The following is a 17374-nucleotide window of genomic DNA, read 5'->3' as shown; positions in this document are numbered from 1 at the left end:
ACAAATAGAGACTGATCATGAATGTACCTGAAGCTTCATCAAGCTTTTGTTTCGCCCTTTCTGCAAGGTACTCTTTGTAGTTTCTCTTCCAGTGCCCATCTTTACCACAGTGGAAGCACTGGCCCTTGTCCTTTATTGGGTCTTTCTTAGCAACCTTTGCTTTACCTTGTTTGCCCTTGCCCTTTCCCTTTTTAAGGGACCTTTCTGCTTTCCTTTTCTTTCTGGTCTCACTAGTGTAGAGAACTGGCTTCTCTTTCTTAATCGTACTCTCTGCCTCCCTCAACATATTGAGGAGCTCTGAGAGAGTCACCTCAAGCTTGTTCATATTAAAATTCATTATGAACTGTGAAAAGGAATCTGGTAGGGACTGAAGCACAATGTCCACACACAAGTTATCCTCTAGGACCATTCCTAGACCTGTGAGTTTCTCTATCCACTCAATCATCTTTAGGACATGGTTCTGAACCGGTGTCCCCTCAGTCATCCTAGCGCGGAAAAGGCTCTTGGATATCTCATATCGTTGAGTCCTTCCCTGTTCCTCAAACAATTTGCGGACATGTAGGAGAATGGATCTAGCATCCATCTTTTCATGTTGTCTCTGTAACTCTGGAGTCATAGAGCCCAACATATAGCACTGAGCAAGAGTGGAGTCATCAATGTACTTCACGTAGCGAGCGATCTCATCCTCGCTTGCCCCTTCTTCGGGCGTAGGCATCACTGTATCAAGGACGTACACGATTTTCTCTGCTGTGAAAACAATTCTCAAGTTACGGAGCCAATCCGTATAATTTGGACCAGTGAGGTGGTTGACATCAAGTATGCCACGTAAGGGATTTGAAAGCGACATTTTCTGAAAATAAAGATATAGCAGAAATGAATAACATGCAGATTTTACAAGAAATAAACTATCAAGATATGGACTTCTATCTTAATATGCTCTCACTATTTTACTATCACGCGACACCCTCAGCACGTAAAACGGAAGTCTCCGGCAGACTTCTAGTGGGGATAAGGATCCAATCAGCGTCTTAGTGTAACCTCGAGAGACTCGACCAATCACACTAAGCCTAAAAGGTAGGCAACTCTTGCCGATCACAACTCCTTGTGATTCTCGTCCTGTTCGGCCTCCGAATCACCATGGCCTCGAGGGACTCGACCAACCATGATGCTCGGTTAAGTCAACACCTTCGTTACAAGATGAGTCTGATTTGATGATATACCCTCGAGGGACTCGACCAAGCATACCATGCCCTCAGGTCACCGGTGACATCTCTATGTCGTAAGCAAGATAGCGAATCGCGATATAGGTGAGTCTCGAGGGACTCGACCAACTCAACCTACACCGGGATTCGGTTCCTACTCATAACGATGGAAGGCCACGTGGGTCAATCTAATTGCCTCACGTTTACCGACTTAATATTATCGAGAGATGTTTCTATAATTTGGTCTCCTAATATGAAATGTCACACATATACATATTTAATATATATCTACATCGCATGCAAATATATATACATATCTAGTATGTGTATAAGCAATCACACCAGATGATCATGGACCACAACCTAATATGATTAGGCCCGAGTCAGTAGACCTAATCACTCACATCAAGATCTATGTGTGCAACGGTGCATCTCCATGCCCTGTGATCGTCCATCTCGTCCTCGTCGGTTTCGTCGACATCTTGATGCATCTCCATGCATCACGATCGTCCGTCTCGTGGGTCCCGCTATCGCATCCACGCTCCTGCTGCACCTCCTCATATGATTACAACTTAATCATAGGCACGCAGGCCCGACAATAAACGAGAAATATAATGGAGGTTCGTAGACCTCAATAATAATAATCACAAGTACACACATCACACGGTCCATGATCATCCGTCCACACATCATACATCACATGTATAAATAATCATCATGTAGGACTACTAGATAATAATAAAAATAATAATCAACTAAACCTTTTAATTAATTAATATTTTCTGAAATCAGGGATATGTAGGGAATTTCTCAATTCCTAAGGGTATTTTCGTAATTTGGACAAAAGACAGAAACTAGAATTTCTCAAATTTCGAGGGGCAAAATTGTCTTTTTCTTAGAAAACCCTAATGCCCTTTCCTCCTTTCGCTGCTGCCGCCGCCGCCACCCTGCCGGCGGCGGCCTGTGCGGCGGGGCGAGGGCACTGCCCTCGCCTGCAGGCGGCATGCTCGTTGGCGGCGCTGCCGCTGCAGGTGGGCTCCCCTTTCGGGCGTCGCTGCCTCCGCAGGCGGTGCTGTCCCGCCGGGCGGCCGCCCCTGTGGGGGGGTTTTGTTAGAACCCTTACAGATTCTAAACTTGGGGTTGATCTCTTTAGGGGATCGGCCTCCTTGGAACTCTATAGGGGTTCCTCCCTCCAAGTTGCTGCTCAAAGGCTGCAGAAAAGATTCATCTATTGCTTATGAAAAGAGAAGGAATACATGGCTATTTATAGGGCTTCTAAACCCTAACTCCTAATAGGACTCTTACTTAAGACTCTTACTTCTAACCAACTCCTAATAGGACTCCTACTCAAGACTCCTATTCCCTTACAACTCCTAATTCTTCTCTAAGAAAAAACCTCCTACATGAATGCCCCTCACAATTAGGACTCTCCTAGCTAGAGTCCTAACAGAATGTCCCTCTCAATTAGGACTCTCCTAGCTAGAGTCCTAACATTTTTACATGAATGTCCCTCTCAATTAGGACTCTCCAAGCTAGAGTCCTAACAGACCCGCCCTCTTCAAATCAGCCTTGTCCTCGAGGCTGATGATTCATGAATTCTGGGAATTTGATCTTCAAGTTGTCATAGTTCTCCCAAGTGGCATCTTCTTTTGGTAGGTTCGCCCACTGTATTAGCACTTCATTAGTGGGTCGTCGTCGTCGAGTCACGATCCGTCGATCAATAATGGCACTTGGTTGGGTCTGGAGTTCTCTTTGGGTAGTCATATTTGGTGGGTGGCTTTGGGATGTCTCCAAGCACCTGTTTAAAACTTCCGGTTGGCTATTGGTTTGTGGGTGATATGTCGTACTCCTTTTCAATTTAGTACCCTGCATATAGAATAACTTTGTCCAAAATCTGCTATTGAAGATGCAAGTAGAATTTGTCACAAGCACAATGCGTCCCTTATAGTGTAATTCTTTTGAGTCCCAATTGTAATGAGCCATGGGGTTTGGTGCTTCCTCCAATTTTTTTATAATCTTACTAGTATCTGAATCTTCCTGCCATTCCATCTTAATATCCTCAAGGAAGTCGCTGGTCAGAAGTGAAACGGTCGAAACTTCAACTTGCTCGGGTAGTTGCGAAAGCGCATCTGCAAGAACATTCTCTTTCCCCTTTTTGTAAGTTATTTCAAAATCAAATCCAAGAAGTTTTGTTACCCATTTTTGCTGCTCGGGGGAAGATATCTTCTGCTCCAAGAGATATTTTAGGCTTTTATGGTCGGTCTTGATTTGAAAGTATCGCCTGATCAAGTACAATCTCCACCTCGTTGCTACGCGCACAATGGCGAGCATCTCCTTATCATATGTTGACATATTTTGATCGGAGGGAGATAATGCCTTGCTAGTGTATGCGAGTGGTCGACCATCTTGCATGAGAATAGCTCCAATTCTGACTCCAGATGTGTCTGCCTCAATAATGAAGGGTCGGTTGAAATCTGGTAGTGTTAGCACCGGCGTCGTCGTCATGGCTGCCTTAAGTTTGTCGAAGGCAGCGGAGGCTCTGTCCAACCATTGGAAGACATCTTTTTCTAGTAAGGAAGTAAGTGGTGCACTGATCTTTCCATAGTTTTTCACGAACTTGCGGTAGTAGCCTGTTAAACCCAGAAAGCCATGTAGCAATTTTATGTTTCTCGAGGTCGGCCAGTTTTGCATTGCTCCAATTTTGAAGGGGTCCACTGCCACACCTTCCTCTGATATGATATGCCCAAGATATTCCACCTTTTGTTGAAGAAAGCAAAAATTCGTGGTTGTTGTGTGTTCAAAAGGTGGTTTTCCGTATGTCTTCTTCGCATGCTCGTATTTGATGATACCTGGATCAAAGGTCCAGCTTTGTAAAGATTTGTGCTCCCTTTCATCTAGCAATTCATCTACTATTGGAATAAAGTATTTGTCCTTGATGATTATGCCATTGAGAGCTCGGTAATCAACACATATTCGCCTTGTTCCGTCCTTCTTGCGTACAAGTAGCACCGGCGAAGAGTAGAGGTTGCAACTTGGCCGAATAACTCCTGTTTCGAGCATCTCTTTTATAATCCTTTCTATTTCATCCTTCTAGAGATGTGGATACTGATATGGCTGAGCATTTGCTGAAGATTTGCCTGGAAGAATCATTATACAATGATCATGCCGACAGGTAAGAGGTAGGTTGCGCGGTTCGTCAAATATATTTGAAAATTCAGCAAGCAAAGGAAGTAGATTTGGATCTTCAAATTCTGTTGGCTCTCCCTTAGTTTGTTGCTCAAGTTGTACCAAAAAGCCGCTGCATGCTTTATGCAAAACATTCTCCATTTGTTGTGTGCAAATCGTTGTTATGTCGCCCCCACGTTTCCCGTGCAATGTCACCTGTTTCTCCTTACTGTAAAATTTCATAATTAGTTTCATAAAATTCCAAGAAATATCACCTAATGTCGTCAACCATTTAATTCTAAGCATGGCCTCATGATTGTTAAGAGGGAGAAGGAAGAAATCTGCAATTATCTCTTGGTCCTGCAGCAATAGTTTCTCCTGCAAGCGCCTATGATCACAATTCAAAATCCGTCCGTCGGTGACCTTAACATCAAACCTGCAGCGATTCTCGATAGGTAATGATATCCGAACAGCAAGCTTACTATTTAGGAAGTTAGTAGTACTGCCCATGTCGATGAGAACAGTGATTGGTTGTTGTTTGAGAAGGCCTCCAATTTTCATCGTTTGCGGGTTTGAGTAGCTAGCTAGTGTATGTACCGTAACTTCGGTCGGTTGTGGCTCTTCTTCTGCATCTTCTTCTTCATGTTCAAGGCTCTCTTTTGGATGTTCAATGACCTCTTCTTCTATCGGTTCAATCATAAGAAGTCCCCCTTTACTACAGCGATGCTCACGGCTCGTCACAATGCCAACATAACCCCTTCGCATATCGCTCCCGAAGCTCTTCTCTTGTTAACCTCTTTAGTGTAGGGACTTGGTCGACAGTAGGGGGGGCTAAGGGCTTCAATATTACTGGTTGAGGAGAGACCCTAGTCCTCCGAGCTTCATGGTTCAATTGCTCCTCTTGATGTCGTGCGAAAGAGATGGCTGCCATAAGCGTATACGGTTGTCGCGCTTTAACTTCTCCTCGGATCTCCGGCTTCAAGCCCTCAATGAAGGTCCACAATAGCTGTTTTTGAGACCAATCATGAGTTTGATTAGATAACCTTTCAAACCTGGTTTGGTACTCTTGAATGGTGGAGGTTTGTTGGATCTTTGCTAGTTGTTCGTCAATATTCTCGTAATCGGTTGGTCTGAAGCGAATCAGCAGTCCTTCTTTGAATTGTCGCCATGAAAGGACTCCATAAGTATGTTCAAACCAGTCAAACCACTGTATAGCATCCCCTTCAAGATGTATAGCTGCAATTTTCACCATAGATACATCCGCGGTTTTGTGGTACCGAAAATATCGCTCTGCGCGCGAGATCCAACCAATCGGGTCTCCTTCTTCCCATCTAGGGAAGTCCACTCTCATGCATGGATAGTTGAGGTTGGTCATAGAGCTTCCCCTCTCTTGGAAGTCATATCTTTGGGGTTGGTGTGATTGGGCAAAGCTCTCTCCTTGATGTGATTTCTTCGGGCTTAGTGGTCGGCCCAATCTGAGTTCGGTAAAGAGCATCCGAATCTTATCCTCCATTCGCGCCTCCAAGGTTTCGAATTTAGCATTGATTACCTCCTTAGATGCCATAATATATGCCTCCAAATCTATGATGTTAAGATCTCTCTTTTGTTGTTAGGTTAAAGGCATGTATAGGTTGAGAGAAGTGATGGTCAAAAGGGTTGGTGGATTGGTGGATGTAGGCTACGATTTAGGCTTGTTTTGTGGCAGTTTTGGGTGCAGTTTGAGGGTGTGGTTTAGTAGAGTTTTAGGGCTGTGGTTGAAAGTTTTGGATCTGTGGTAGATGGTAGCAAAGGTTTGACAGAAATCCGTGGAAGTTGCAGCAAGTATGTGCTGTCTTGTAAGAGTAGAATTGTCGTCGAAGAAACAACGGTTTCTCGACGTAATTTCCACCAAAAACTTGAGAGAATTGAGGAGGGAATTGATAGCAAAATCACAGTTTATATGACAGCAAGGATATCTAATTTAATCAAGAAAATTTCGGCAGTATAACAGCAAGGAAATTGGTGCAAGTTGCAATTGCAGAATTATCGTCGAAAAATTTCAGCGGGTTACGATGAAAATTTGTAGCAACATAAAATCATTTTTAGAGATAAATTTCTTAATAAATCAATCTTAGATGGATGCCAAGATGATCTATGAAGTGTATAAGAAATTTCATTCAAAAAAGATTGCAAATAGATGGGTTAAGGCAACGATATGCAGCTGAAATTTTCTGCAGCATAGATTTTCAAGTGCAGCAGATTGGACATAAAAGATCAGTAGTTTATATTGAGAATTTTTCGATGAAACAAAAGGGAAATCTACTGTTAGGAAGTGTCAAAGATGTCATAAAAATTTCGTAGAAATTTGGATAGAAAAAGCACAGTAGCAAGATCAAACAGATGGTGCTACGCGGCTTGAATTCTGCAATTCAAGTGCAGCAGATTGGACATAAAAGATCAGTAATTTATATTGAGAATTTTTTGATGAAACTAAAGGGAAATCCACTGTTAAGAAGTGTCAAATTTGTCATAAAAATTTTGTAGAAATTTGGATAGAAAAAGCACAGTAGCAAGATCAAACAGATGGTGCTATGCGGCTGGAATTCTGCAATGTATCTTTCGTCGTAGAGATGAAAACTTTGTGACGAAAAGTTTATGCAGCAATATAGGAACGATTTTTTTTTTTTTTTGGATTTTTGAATAAGGATAACTAAATTGCAGCAGCAGTAAGGTAGGAAACCAGAACCTGTTGCAATTCACGGGGAGATCAAAGGATGATCCGTGGTGGTGGAGATGAGACGAAATTCGGTGACGATCTTTTAAGCAATTGTGGGAATTGCTTTGGATGGTTGTAGAGAGTTGATGGATGGCTGTGGAAGGGCAGCGAGACACCAAGAATGCTGCTCTGATACCAGGTGTTAGAACCCTTGCAGATTCTAAACTTGGGGTTGATCTCTTTAGGGGATCGGCCTCCTTGGAACTCTATAGGGGTTCCTCCCTCCAAGTTGCTGCTCAAAGGCTGCAGAAAAGATTCATCTATTGCTTATGAAAAGAGAAGGAATACATGGCTATTTATAGGGCTTCTAAACCCTAACTCCTAATAGGACTCCTACTTAAGACTCTTACTTCTAACCAACTCCTAATAGGACTCCTACTCAAGACTCCTATTCCCTTACAACTCCTAATTCTTCTCTAAGAAAAAACCTCCTACATGAATGCCCCTCACAATTAGGACTCTCCTAGCTAGAGTCCTAACAGAATGTCCCTCTCAATTAGGACTCTCCTAGCTAGAGTCCTAACATTTTTACATGAATGTCCCTCTCAATTAGGACTCTCCAAGCTAGAGTCCTAACAGGTTTTCGCCCGCGGGAGCAGCGGCGGTAGGTGCCGCTGCCCTACGGCGCCTCTGCCCGTGGGCTGCCAGCCCCGCCAGCAGCAAGCCTGCTGCAAGCAGACCGCCGGCCGGCTGCTGCAGACGCAGCCCCTGTGCTGCCCGCCTTCGGCTGCGCTTCACGCACGCAGATCGAGGGCAGCAACTGTTGCTGCCCTTTCTCGCTTTTGCGTCAACGATTTTGACGTCAAAATTCTTCCTAAACACAACACACGCAGTTCAAAACCAATCATTCGCACGAACAACCTGGCTCTGATACCACTGTTGGGAAATCATTGGGGCGACATCATATGCGCAGCGGAAGAACAAGAAAACAAAATCCCCGATTCCCAAAAAGATGTTCGTCGTCGTGCGAAGATTGGTGCGCAAAAATCCGCAAAACACAAAACTGCGTATAGAGATTGTGTTACCTAGGGAGATCGTATGTCCCTGTTTCCTTGCAGATCCTTAGGAGAGGGTGAAGGAGGTCAAGCGTCCTCCTCTCTAGCGGTGATCCACACAGCAGGGTTACGACGACGCTCCTCAAAACTCCAGGCCTACTCTGAGGTGGAGAGGGAGAGGAGAATAGGAAAGGCAAGCAAAGACTCTAGCCTATGAGGCTGTGAATCCCTCCTATTTATAGAGATCCCGTGTCAAACCCTAATGGGTCCTTCCCTAGTGGGTATTGGATCTGCATCCAATAAAACAAGGGCTCCGTCGGATATCTCATATCCGAACCTCTACTCATCGCAATGCCTACCATATGTGTGTGACCCTCTAGGCCCAATATCGAGCTGGCCGTGAGTCATACCTGTCAGAACTCCTTCTGACTGAGTGAATTATTATCTCTGTAATAATTCACTTGACTCGTCGACTACGGACGTACTAGGCCACTACGCCGTAGTCCCCAGACGATACAGGGGAATCCAATCCATTGGACCTGTCTGTCCTCAGTTACCATGTACCTATAGTCCCTCATTCATCTAATATCCCAGAGACCGTATATCGAGCATGGTGCTGTCAGACCCATACGGTTTCTACTCGAGTCTTGCTCTAATCGGATTCTCCCGGAGAACTCTTTCTCTCTCAACCCGAATGACCTTGGCCAGGGATTTGTCTGAGCAAGAACACATAGGATATTCCACTCATGACGCCGAGAGTGGATGATCCTCTATTGACACTCAATAGCCCTCGTAAGGTCGACTACCACTCCCAATAACCAGGTGTACTAGATCTGGGGACAGCCAAACCTATAAGTCTGGTATCAAAGAGTGGAGCACTCATACAGGACATCATTGGTGTCTCAAGTCTAAGGACCAGATACACCACTAGGACTACGGAATCGCTGTCTGACAATAAGGCATCATCAACCATCCAGCATTCCGTAAGCGGATCAATCAGTGAACTCATTCTCCAATGAGCACCTATACTGTATCCCTAGTGTCCCTACACGAGCAGCTATGAGACCAGCTGCATCCATCATATGGACGAGTATATAGCACACCAGTCTATCCGGTTATCACGATGTCCCTCTCGAGTAACCTATGACCGGGATTATTTAGGATATGTGTTAAAGGTGAACCGATCTCATTATCGTGATCTCATCACGATCCGATTCCCATTGCACAAATCCAAGGACATCACAATATATGTATGCATTTATGCAATAGTTATAAAGTGATATACGCCAAAATATAACAAGCAAAAAGATTATGTATCAAGTCACACGTGCCATCACTCACGTGATTGGCTTGCTGGGCACCTATGACTAGCAGACTGGCGGTACCACCGCCTGACATAGTCTCGGAGATTGTGCCACGATGGTTTCACCTATTTGATCACTGTTTGGACCTTTCTCTTGGCACAACACAACCCAAACTTGGGCATAACTATCGCCTAATTGAGTTGACCCAATTCTAATCTCAATTATGTGCTAAATATGAATTTTAAGATATTTGCTAAGCTAAACAAAATCTGTAAGTCTAGGTTTCTTCCGACGAGCTTCCGATAATCTTCCAGCGAACTTCCGATGATCTCTCGGTAATGTTCCAGTGGACTCCCGATAAGCTTCTAGACTTCATGACTATCTTCTTAGAGAGTTCTGATGAGCTTCTTTGGTAAGCTCCTGGACTTCTCGATAAATTCCGGTAGAATTTGCGATGAACGTTCGGACTTCCGACGAACTCTCGAACTCCCAATGAAATCGTGTTCTTGGCTTCGGGACTTCATTTTGCTTTACACTTTGCTATCGTAGTTAATCTTGCACACATAAAACATACTTCGATCTAGACAATTATTACTAAGCATGAATCATGTTGTCTGGCATGTCATTGGTCCATTGACGTTTCGTCCGATTCTTCGACGCATCGTCCTCTCTTGCGGCCTATTGCCTAATCGGCCAGTTGACCTCTGCAACTCTGGTATCCTTGGCGTAATATTCACTCTTCTTGGCCCGATGCCCGAAACCATAACCCGAAGCCTTTTGTCGATACGTTGACCGATCCTCCGGCACGACGTCCAATCTTCTTACGTATTTTTCTTCGGCCCAACATGATTCTTCTTGCTTTAGTTGTCTTTCTCTAATCGAAACTTCATGCGTCACTCAAAATGTAGATTAAATCATAAATACTATCAATTGGTTTCATCATCAAAATTCGAGATTCAACAAAACCGATGATTACTTCAAGCATTGTCTCGATGAAAGGATAATTACCTTTAAAAGTTACTAAAGATTAAAAAAAAATTGATAATTACATTAAGGATCATATCACGGGAAAGGAAACATAATAAAAATATCAAAAGGCTAGATATATGTTAGGGATGACAACTATGTAAGACAATAAGTTTCGTTCATGACCTTAAAAACGATTAATCATATTTATGGATTTTAAGATGTAAACAATTATAAAGGGAAAAAAATACATTTAATGTAAAACAAATAGATGAAGAGATTAAGTAGTGATATTGATTTAGCTCTGACGATACAAAGGACATTGATAGTTTATTAAAATCAAATGTTGGACCATATACTGTTTTGTTTGTGTAGTAGTCATGATGAATTCTTTAAGTTAATAATTCATAAGTTTTTTACATGAGATACAAAATGAGAAAAATGCTCACCAGAATGGATATTATCATGATCGATAAATACTATAGAAATCGTAATAAGATTCAAACTATTGGAAGGAGTCTTAATTATATTCAAACTTTTGAAAAGGTGAATTCTTAGTAAACTATATTTATTATCATAAATATACTGTGTCTATAGGAAGAGGCACAGTGTTAGTGGATTCTGTAGACATGGTTGATAAATAAATTTTTCAAAATTTTATATGAGAGGGTGTATAAGAATTTGGAGCTTGATTTTGAGTTTCTATTTAATTTTTTTTAATATGATAAAAAAAATTTTAATTTTGTTTCATAAACATAGGTAGCGAATGTTGAACTATATAAATATAAATAATTTTGTCAATTTTCTGATATATGTTGGACTCTGAATTATTGTTGTTGGCTTCTCCATCTTCACCCTCCATAACAATTAAGTGAGTCTTGTAGATATTTTGAATTAGCGGTGGAGAAACGAGGAAGGTGAGTGTGCTATTTCTTTCCATCACTCTCTCTCTCTCGTTTGCTCCTCATCGATGAAGTGGACCTCTTGCAAGCAAGAACAGAAGCACCAAAGACCCTTGATTGATAACACGTGCCATCTGATACATTTGATTATAAGCTTGAAAGGACACAAATGATTTTTAGACCTTACTCACGAGTATTACCCTCACAAATGATTTTAATCTACATATGAGATACGACGTACACAACATGCTTGAAAGGTACCAAACACATCCATCCTATGACCAGTTTTAAGTCTGTTTATTCACAGGAATACAAATGAGTTAATTTTGAAAGCTCTCAAAGATTTGTTTATTGTATTTTTGGGAGGAAACTCAAATGTCTATCTAACCACAGTTAATCAATATATTATCATTTTATTTTTCACAAAAACTATGCCTCCTATCCTTAACTCGAGAAAAGTCATGTCAAAATCCAAAGCTCATTGTATTAGACTAACAGACTAACCATAAGGAAATCCAAAGCCCATTGTATTTGACTAATAGACTAACTACAAGAAAATTAGAAGTATTAAAAAGATCATTGGTTGAATATATATACACATATATCTCCAACAACTTTAGACCACTGGTTTTACCACTGTCCAAAGGGTAAGACTTCAACGGTCGAAAGCCGATCGCTTCCACCTTGTTTCAAATACAGCAGCTCCCCTCAGATCTCTCCTCCCCACCTACGCCGCCGCATCCTCCCCATGGAAGCCCTCCACTCCGCCGTGAACGGCCACGTGGCGGTGCTGCCCTACCCCGGCCGCGGTCACATCAACCCCATGCTCCGCCTCGCCCGCCGCCTCGCCGCCCGCGGCTTCCTCGTTACCGTCGTCCTCACCGAGGAGTGGCTCTCCCTCCTCTCCGACTCCCTCCCCCAGCCGCTCCCCGCGGCCGTCCGCCTCCGCACCATCCCGGACGTGGTCCCCTCGGAGCGGGGCCGCGGGGCGGACTTCGCCTCCTTCATCCGGTCGGTGCTCGTCCGGATGGGCGGCCCCGTGGCCGCCCTTCTCGCAGAGCTCGACCCTTCCCCGGACGCCATCATCGCCGACTCGATGCTGCCCTGGGCGCCGCTGATCGCGCATCGCATGGGTGTCCCGGTGGCGGCGTTCTTTCCCCAGGCTGCGAACGTGTTCTTGGCCTTCCAAGAGCTCAAAACCCTCGCCGCCGGTCTGTCGCAGCCATCGGAGCTCTGCCAAACGGGCACCGACACCACTCGTACGCAATGCTAAAACTCAGACCCGATAACCCGGAAACCTTCGTCCAAACCCGATCCGAGTTCTACTAACGGATCCTAAAAACTCGTTTGAAGCAGGTAATGGAGACGGGTTTCTCGACCGTTTACCGAAAGCAGCCTCCGGGCACCTCGGCGACTTCATCACCCATTCCGCCGGGGAAGGCATGCTCAAGGCCTTCATGGACGGCATCGCTTGGTTCAGCTCCGCTCGGTGCCTCCTCTTCAACTCCTTCGACCAGCTCGAGCGCCGCGCCTTCGACAAGCTGCTGAGGGCCAATCTCTCGGTCCCCTTCTACCCGGTCGGCCCCTTCGTGCCCGACGCGGCCGACGACGAGGAGGCGGCCACCGCCCCCTGCTGCAAATGGTTGGACTCCCAACCAAAGAGCTCGGTGTTGTACGTCTCGATGAGCAGCTTCCTCCCCGTCTCGGGCGAGGAGATCAAGGAGATTGCCGTGGGGCTTCAGATGAGTGGGCATCACTTCCTATGGGCCGTGCGAGACGCGACGAACACCGTCCGTGAGCTGATCGGCGAGAAGGGGATGGTCGTGCCGTGGTGCGACCAGCCGAGGATGCTGCGCCATCCTTCCGTGGGGGGCTTCTTGACGCACTGCGGCTGGAACTCGACGTTGGAAGCCATTGATGCAGGCGTGCCCATGCTGACATTTCCACTGATGTGGGATCAGTACCCGAACAGCAAGCTGGTCGTGGAAGACTGGAAGATCGGACTGCGGTTGGGGGACGAGGAAAAGGATGGGGTTGGGAGGGAAGAGGTGGCGAGGGCGGTGCAGAGGTTGATGGACTTGGACGCGGCGGAGAGCAAGGAGCTGAGGAGAAGGGCGATGGAGCTCAAGGAGAGGTCTCATGCGGCACTGAGAGAGAAGGGGTCGTCTACCATGAACCTGGACGCTTTCGTCGACCACCTGCTAGAGAAAGCAGACTGAAGCTTATATTCTTAGAGTTTCTCCTAATAACGACGACCATCTGTTTGTACTAATGGCCCCCTCGGGCTAGTATTCTGCTCTATCACCAAATCATATGTTATCAGATCCTAGTGAAAAAGCCTTTTGTGCAAAGATGATTGCTTCTCGAGTTGGCCGATGATACATATTCTTGATATCATAATTGATATATCCTAAAACTTAATCATGAACATGCAAAGGTCCACAAACAAAAACAACAACAAGAACACACGTACACAACTACTTGTAAGGTTTTGATGGAGAAAACACAAAAGTCATTGACAGAACATAAATGGTTATCCATAGTTTTAGTAGCCTATATACGTGCCATCTAACTGTAGAGATGGATGAATACTACAGTTTTACCAGTCTATCTAATTAGGTTATTTCACTGCGAGCATCCCAGAAATAAAAATTTCACACTTAATTTGGTACCCTCAAGCTTTTTTAGCCTTCTCTGCACGCTGCGGGAAGATAATCCTGAAGAACCAGCCAGCAACAATAGCGCCGATGAATGGGCATATCCAGTAGACGTAAAATTGCTCCCACGTATTATGGCGATTGTTGATATATGCCCAGCCAAATGCCTGTAAATATTTAGAGGGATCATGAGCTACCAAGAATACTCGATTCTATATCTATATCAAATTGTAGCATCAAATGAGATGATGGGAAAAAAAAAAAAAGCTGATAAAAGAGAGGTAACGAAGTAGTATAAAATTGGAATAATGACGTAAACTACCAATCCAATTGTCTTTTGAGTTGGTCTATTAGAATGACAAATCGCACATGCTATCGAGATATCCTAGTTCTTACCAAAAAAAAAAGTGTGAACCACCCTAATTTTACATCAAAAGGGCTTTTACAACCACGACAATAATTAAAAGGAAGATCCGAGGGAAGCATAAGAGAAAAGCCTGTGAACTTATATACATGCACGATTACATGCATCGGCGAGAGCAGAGCATCATAGTAACAAAATAATAGCTTCATTTAGAATTTCTGCTGAAACCATAATAGTAAGGCTAATGTAGCTGTTGATGGATATGATTTTTTGTTACTTCAAAACTGTACAAGCACAGTGCTGATGTCCAGCCACAATTGCTGTGCTGACATAAGAATGTCTGACCAGCCATAACATCTTAATTGGTATTCAATTTAGCATCTAGGTCCATTTCCTCCACTCTCCACTTGATTGGAATTCATGAATACAATTGGATCGGTATTCATGTGCATAACAAGCACTATGCTCCAGAAGTATGAGATTGCATAAGCTTGAATAAGCATAGCTTTTAAGTATTATCTCCTATATTCTGATCATAACCCTCGATGATCTGGGAGGACAGTAATATTTAGCTCTGAATTTGGATCAATCATAGAACTAATCGGTAGGTAAACTGCAGGTATATAGTAGGTTCCTATAAATTCAAAACAACAAGTTAACAAATAATGCAAATCTAACACAAGATGGGATGGAGCGGTAGCCAAAAACCATTATGATTCCTTAGAACTCATAGTAGAACTGACAAAATAAATAACACAAGAGGCTTGGTGTTATGGTAAAGTTGCTGGTTTGCTACCTCAGACAAGGCTTGTTGAGACTTGAAAATAAACTCCCTAATTGGATGGGTTAACTTTGCTCAGAGTCAGCCTGACCCTCTCTAGACCATAATCCATATGGAGGGGAGTCTCATGCCTTTGACCATCCTTTTTGATAAAGGTTAAAAGGGTGGTTGAAAAGAAATAATGTAAGAAAGCAAAAAAAAGAGGAAATTATGAAAAACTACATGCCATGAAAATATTTGTTTATGATATTTCTTCCTACATGTTTATTTTCTCCAACCAATACTCACTTTCTTTATGGACCTTATCAGGAGTTTAATCCTGACTAAATGCAGCATTAAGTAAGCTACATTTGCAGAACAGAACATCCACTTCTAGGAGATCTGTAATCCCATGAATTCACACATAAACATCATCTAGCACTTTAAAAATTCATAATGGATCGATGACCCCCACTCTAATCTAAAATGTCTATATTAATACATTGTCTAAACTTGAACTCTACGCAACCAAATATTGAGCTCAAAACTACACCTGAACCGAACCAAAGATGCATCAATTTTGTTTTGTTGCAAACAACCATGTAGCCGTAGTTCATTGGTGTTGAAACTTGTTAGGTTGCAAATTTATCTTTATGATTTGGTGATGAATTCCATTCCCAGGCCTCCAGGAGGCATATTACTTTTCGTCAAATTAAGGCCATTACAATGATCTTTGATGATGTTGCAACAGTTGATCTCGCACTTGAGGTTAACAGAATCATCCTGACTCTCCTGACCATGGTAAGAAAATACAGTAACTAGAAGAGTAAGAAATAGGTTGTCAAATTAGTAGAAATCAAAAGCCAATTGTGAACTAGGAAGAAATAGAAATAATAGTTATATTATCTATCACATATCTCGATTTTTGAACATATAAAGAAAAATCATCTCGACTGTAAGCTTATCTATCTTATATATGAGAATCCTTCTTTGCCGAAAAAGTGTTCACTTTACCAAATTGTTCCAAAGAGACGTCTCTTTTGTACTGTGTCAAACAGTTTCAAAAAAATTGAAACTATATTACTCAAGCTAACATGCTTTTACGATGGTTTGTGATATCTGCAACGGATTCTATAGGAGATCCCTCTTTCTATTGAAGAGGTTCAATGTTTGATGTATTTCCTAACTAATTGAAACATGGAAGTCTCTTGCGTATTCTTCCCCTAGCAATAATCCAGGGCGGCAATGAGCAAGAGATGAGTAGGCATCGATGATGGTGGTGATGATGATAATGATGGGGCAACATATAGAGAAACGAAGAGAATAAGATGGAGGCAGCTCACATTAGCTGGATTCATGGCCGGTCCAGTGTAACCAGCGCCCGCTACAACCATCGCAACCGTGGAGACGGCGACCATCCACGTCTTCACGACCGGGCTGCGAGGGCCCCTGATGATGATCCAGAGCACGGCCAAGGTGATGATGAAGGTCAGCACACCTTCCGCCAAGGCCCCCGTGTGAAGATCCACCTTCAACGAAGGCCCGCCCAACATGCGCTTGTGCTGGGGAGGCATGACTTCCATGATCGCCAAAGCCCCAGCCACCGCCCCAGCCGCCTGCGATCAGGAACAAATCGAAGGACGGCCAATGATCGATCGAGTTAAGGACGAAGATGTAACACTACCTGGGCGGGGAAGCGGAGCGCCATGGAGAGGAGGTTGTCGGACCCCAATCCGGCAGCATAGAACGCGGCCGTGGCAGTGGGATTAAAGCTGGCGCCGCCGATGGCGGCGGTGATGAGGCCGAAGACGAAGACGAGGGCGAAGATGAGGGTGGTGGTGACAAAGAGCGAGAAGGCGACGCCCTGGATCTGGAGGGCGGCCGTCACGAGGGAGGTGGCGGCGCGCACGGTAGAGACGCAGAAGACCCATAGGAACGTGATCAACCCGTCCGCCGCGGCGGCCCTTATAGCACCCATCACGGCCCTTGTTTCGTATGGCTATTCTCTTTGTAGAACGATGGAAACCCTATAAATAAAAAGAAGGGTTCGTTCGGTGCTTCTCCTCCTCCTCCTCGAATTCACCGGGGAAGAAGAGTCCTCAGGATGGGTGGGTGCGAGGGTGGGTGAGGTGTGCCCCTGCTCTATCTCCAACCAAATCATCAACGATTTCGGCGGTGGATGATGGATGAGATGAAACGATGACACCATATCCAACGGCTCAGGGAGCACGAGTTGGAGGAACACCAAAAGTATCCTTTTACATCGCATTTCCGGCGTCTTCGATCTGGCGAATTTTTCCGCAT

General features: G+C 44.0%; 2 protein-coding genes across 2 annotated transcripts; one reads left to right on the top strand and one right to left on the bottom strand.

Moving 5' to 3' along the window:
* The first annotated feature begins 11908 nt into the window (after positions 1-11908).
* Positions 11909-13640, top strand: LOC103971425 (UDP-glycosyltransferase 87A2). Its single transcript, XM_009385440.3, has 2 exons — positions 11909-12548; positions 12646-13640. The coding sequence occupies exons 1-2, from the start codon at positions 12038-12040 to the stop codon at positions 13506-13508; spliced, it is 1374 nt and encodes a 457-aa protein (XP_009383715.1). The 5' UTR covers positions 11909-12037; the 3' UTR covers positions 13509-13640.
* Positions 13641-13759: 119 nt separating this feature from the next.
* LOC103971426 (aquaporin SIP1-1) lies at positions 13760-17191 on the bottom strand. Its single transcript, XM_009385441.3, has 3 exons — positions 16755-17191; positions 16414-16686; positions 13760-14113 (listed from the first exon to the last, which is right to left on the bottom strand). Exons 1-3 carry the CDS (start codon positions 17046-17048, stop codon positions 13964-13966), a joined length of 717 nt encoding a protein of 238 aa, XP_009383716.1. The 5' UTR covers positions 17049-17191; the 3' UTR covers positions 13760-13963.
* Positions 17192-17374: the final 183 nt, after the last annotated feature.

The sequence above is a fragment of the Musa acuminata genome, chromosome BXJ3-11 (assembly GCF_036884655.1).
Source record: "Musa acuminata AAA Group cultivar baxijiao chromosome BXJ3-11, Cavendish_Baxijiao_AAA, whole genome shotgun sequence".
NCBI lineage: Eukaryota > Viridiplantae > Streptophyta > Magnoliopsida > Zingiberales > Musaceae > Musa > Musa acuminata.
Note: the sequence above shows the minus strand (reverse complement) of the source record. Positions and strands in the feature narration are given on the sequence as shown.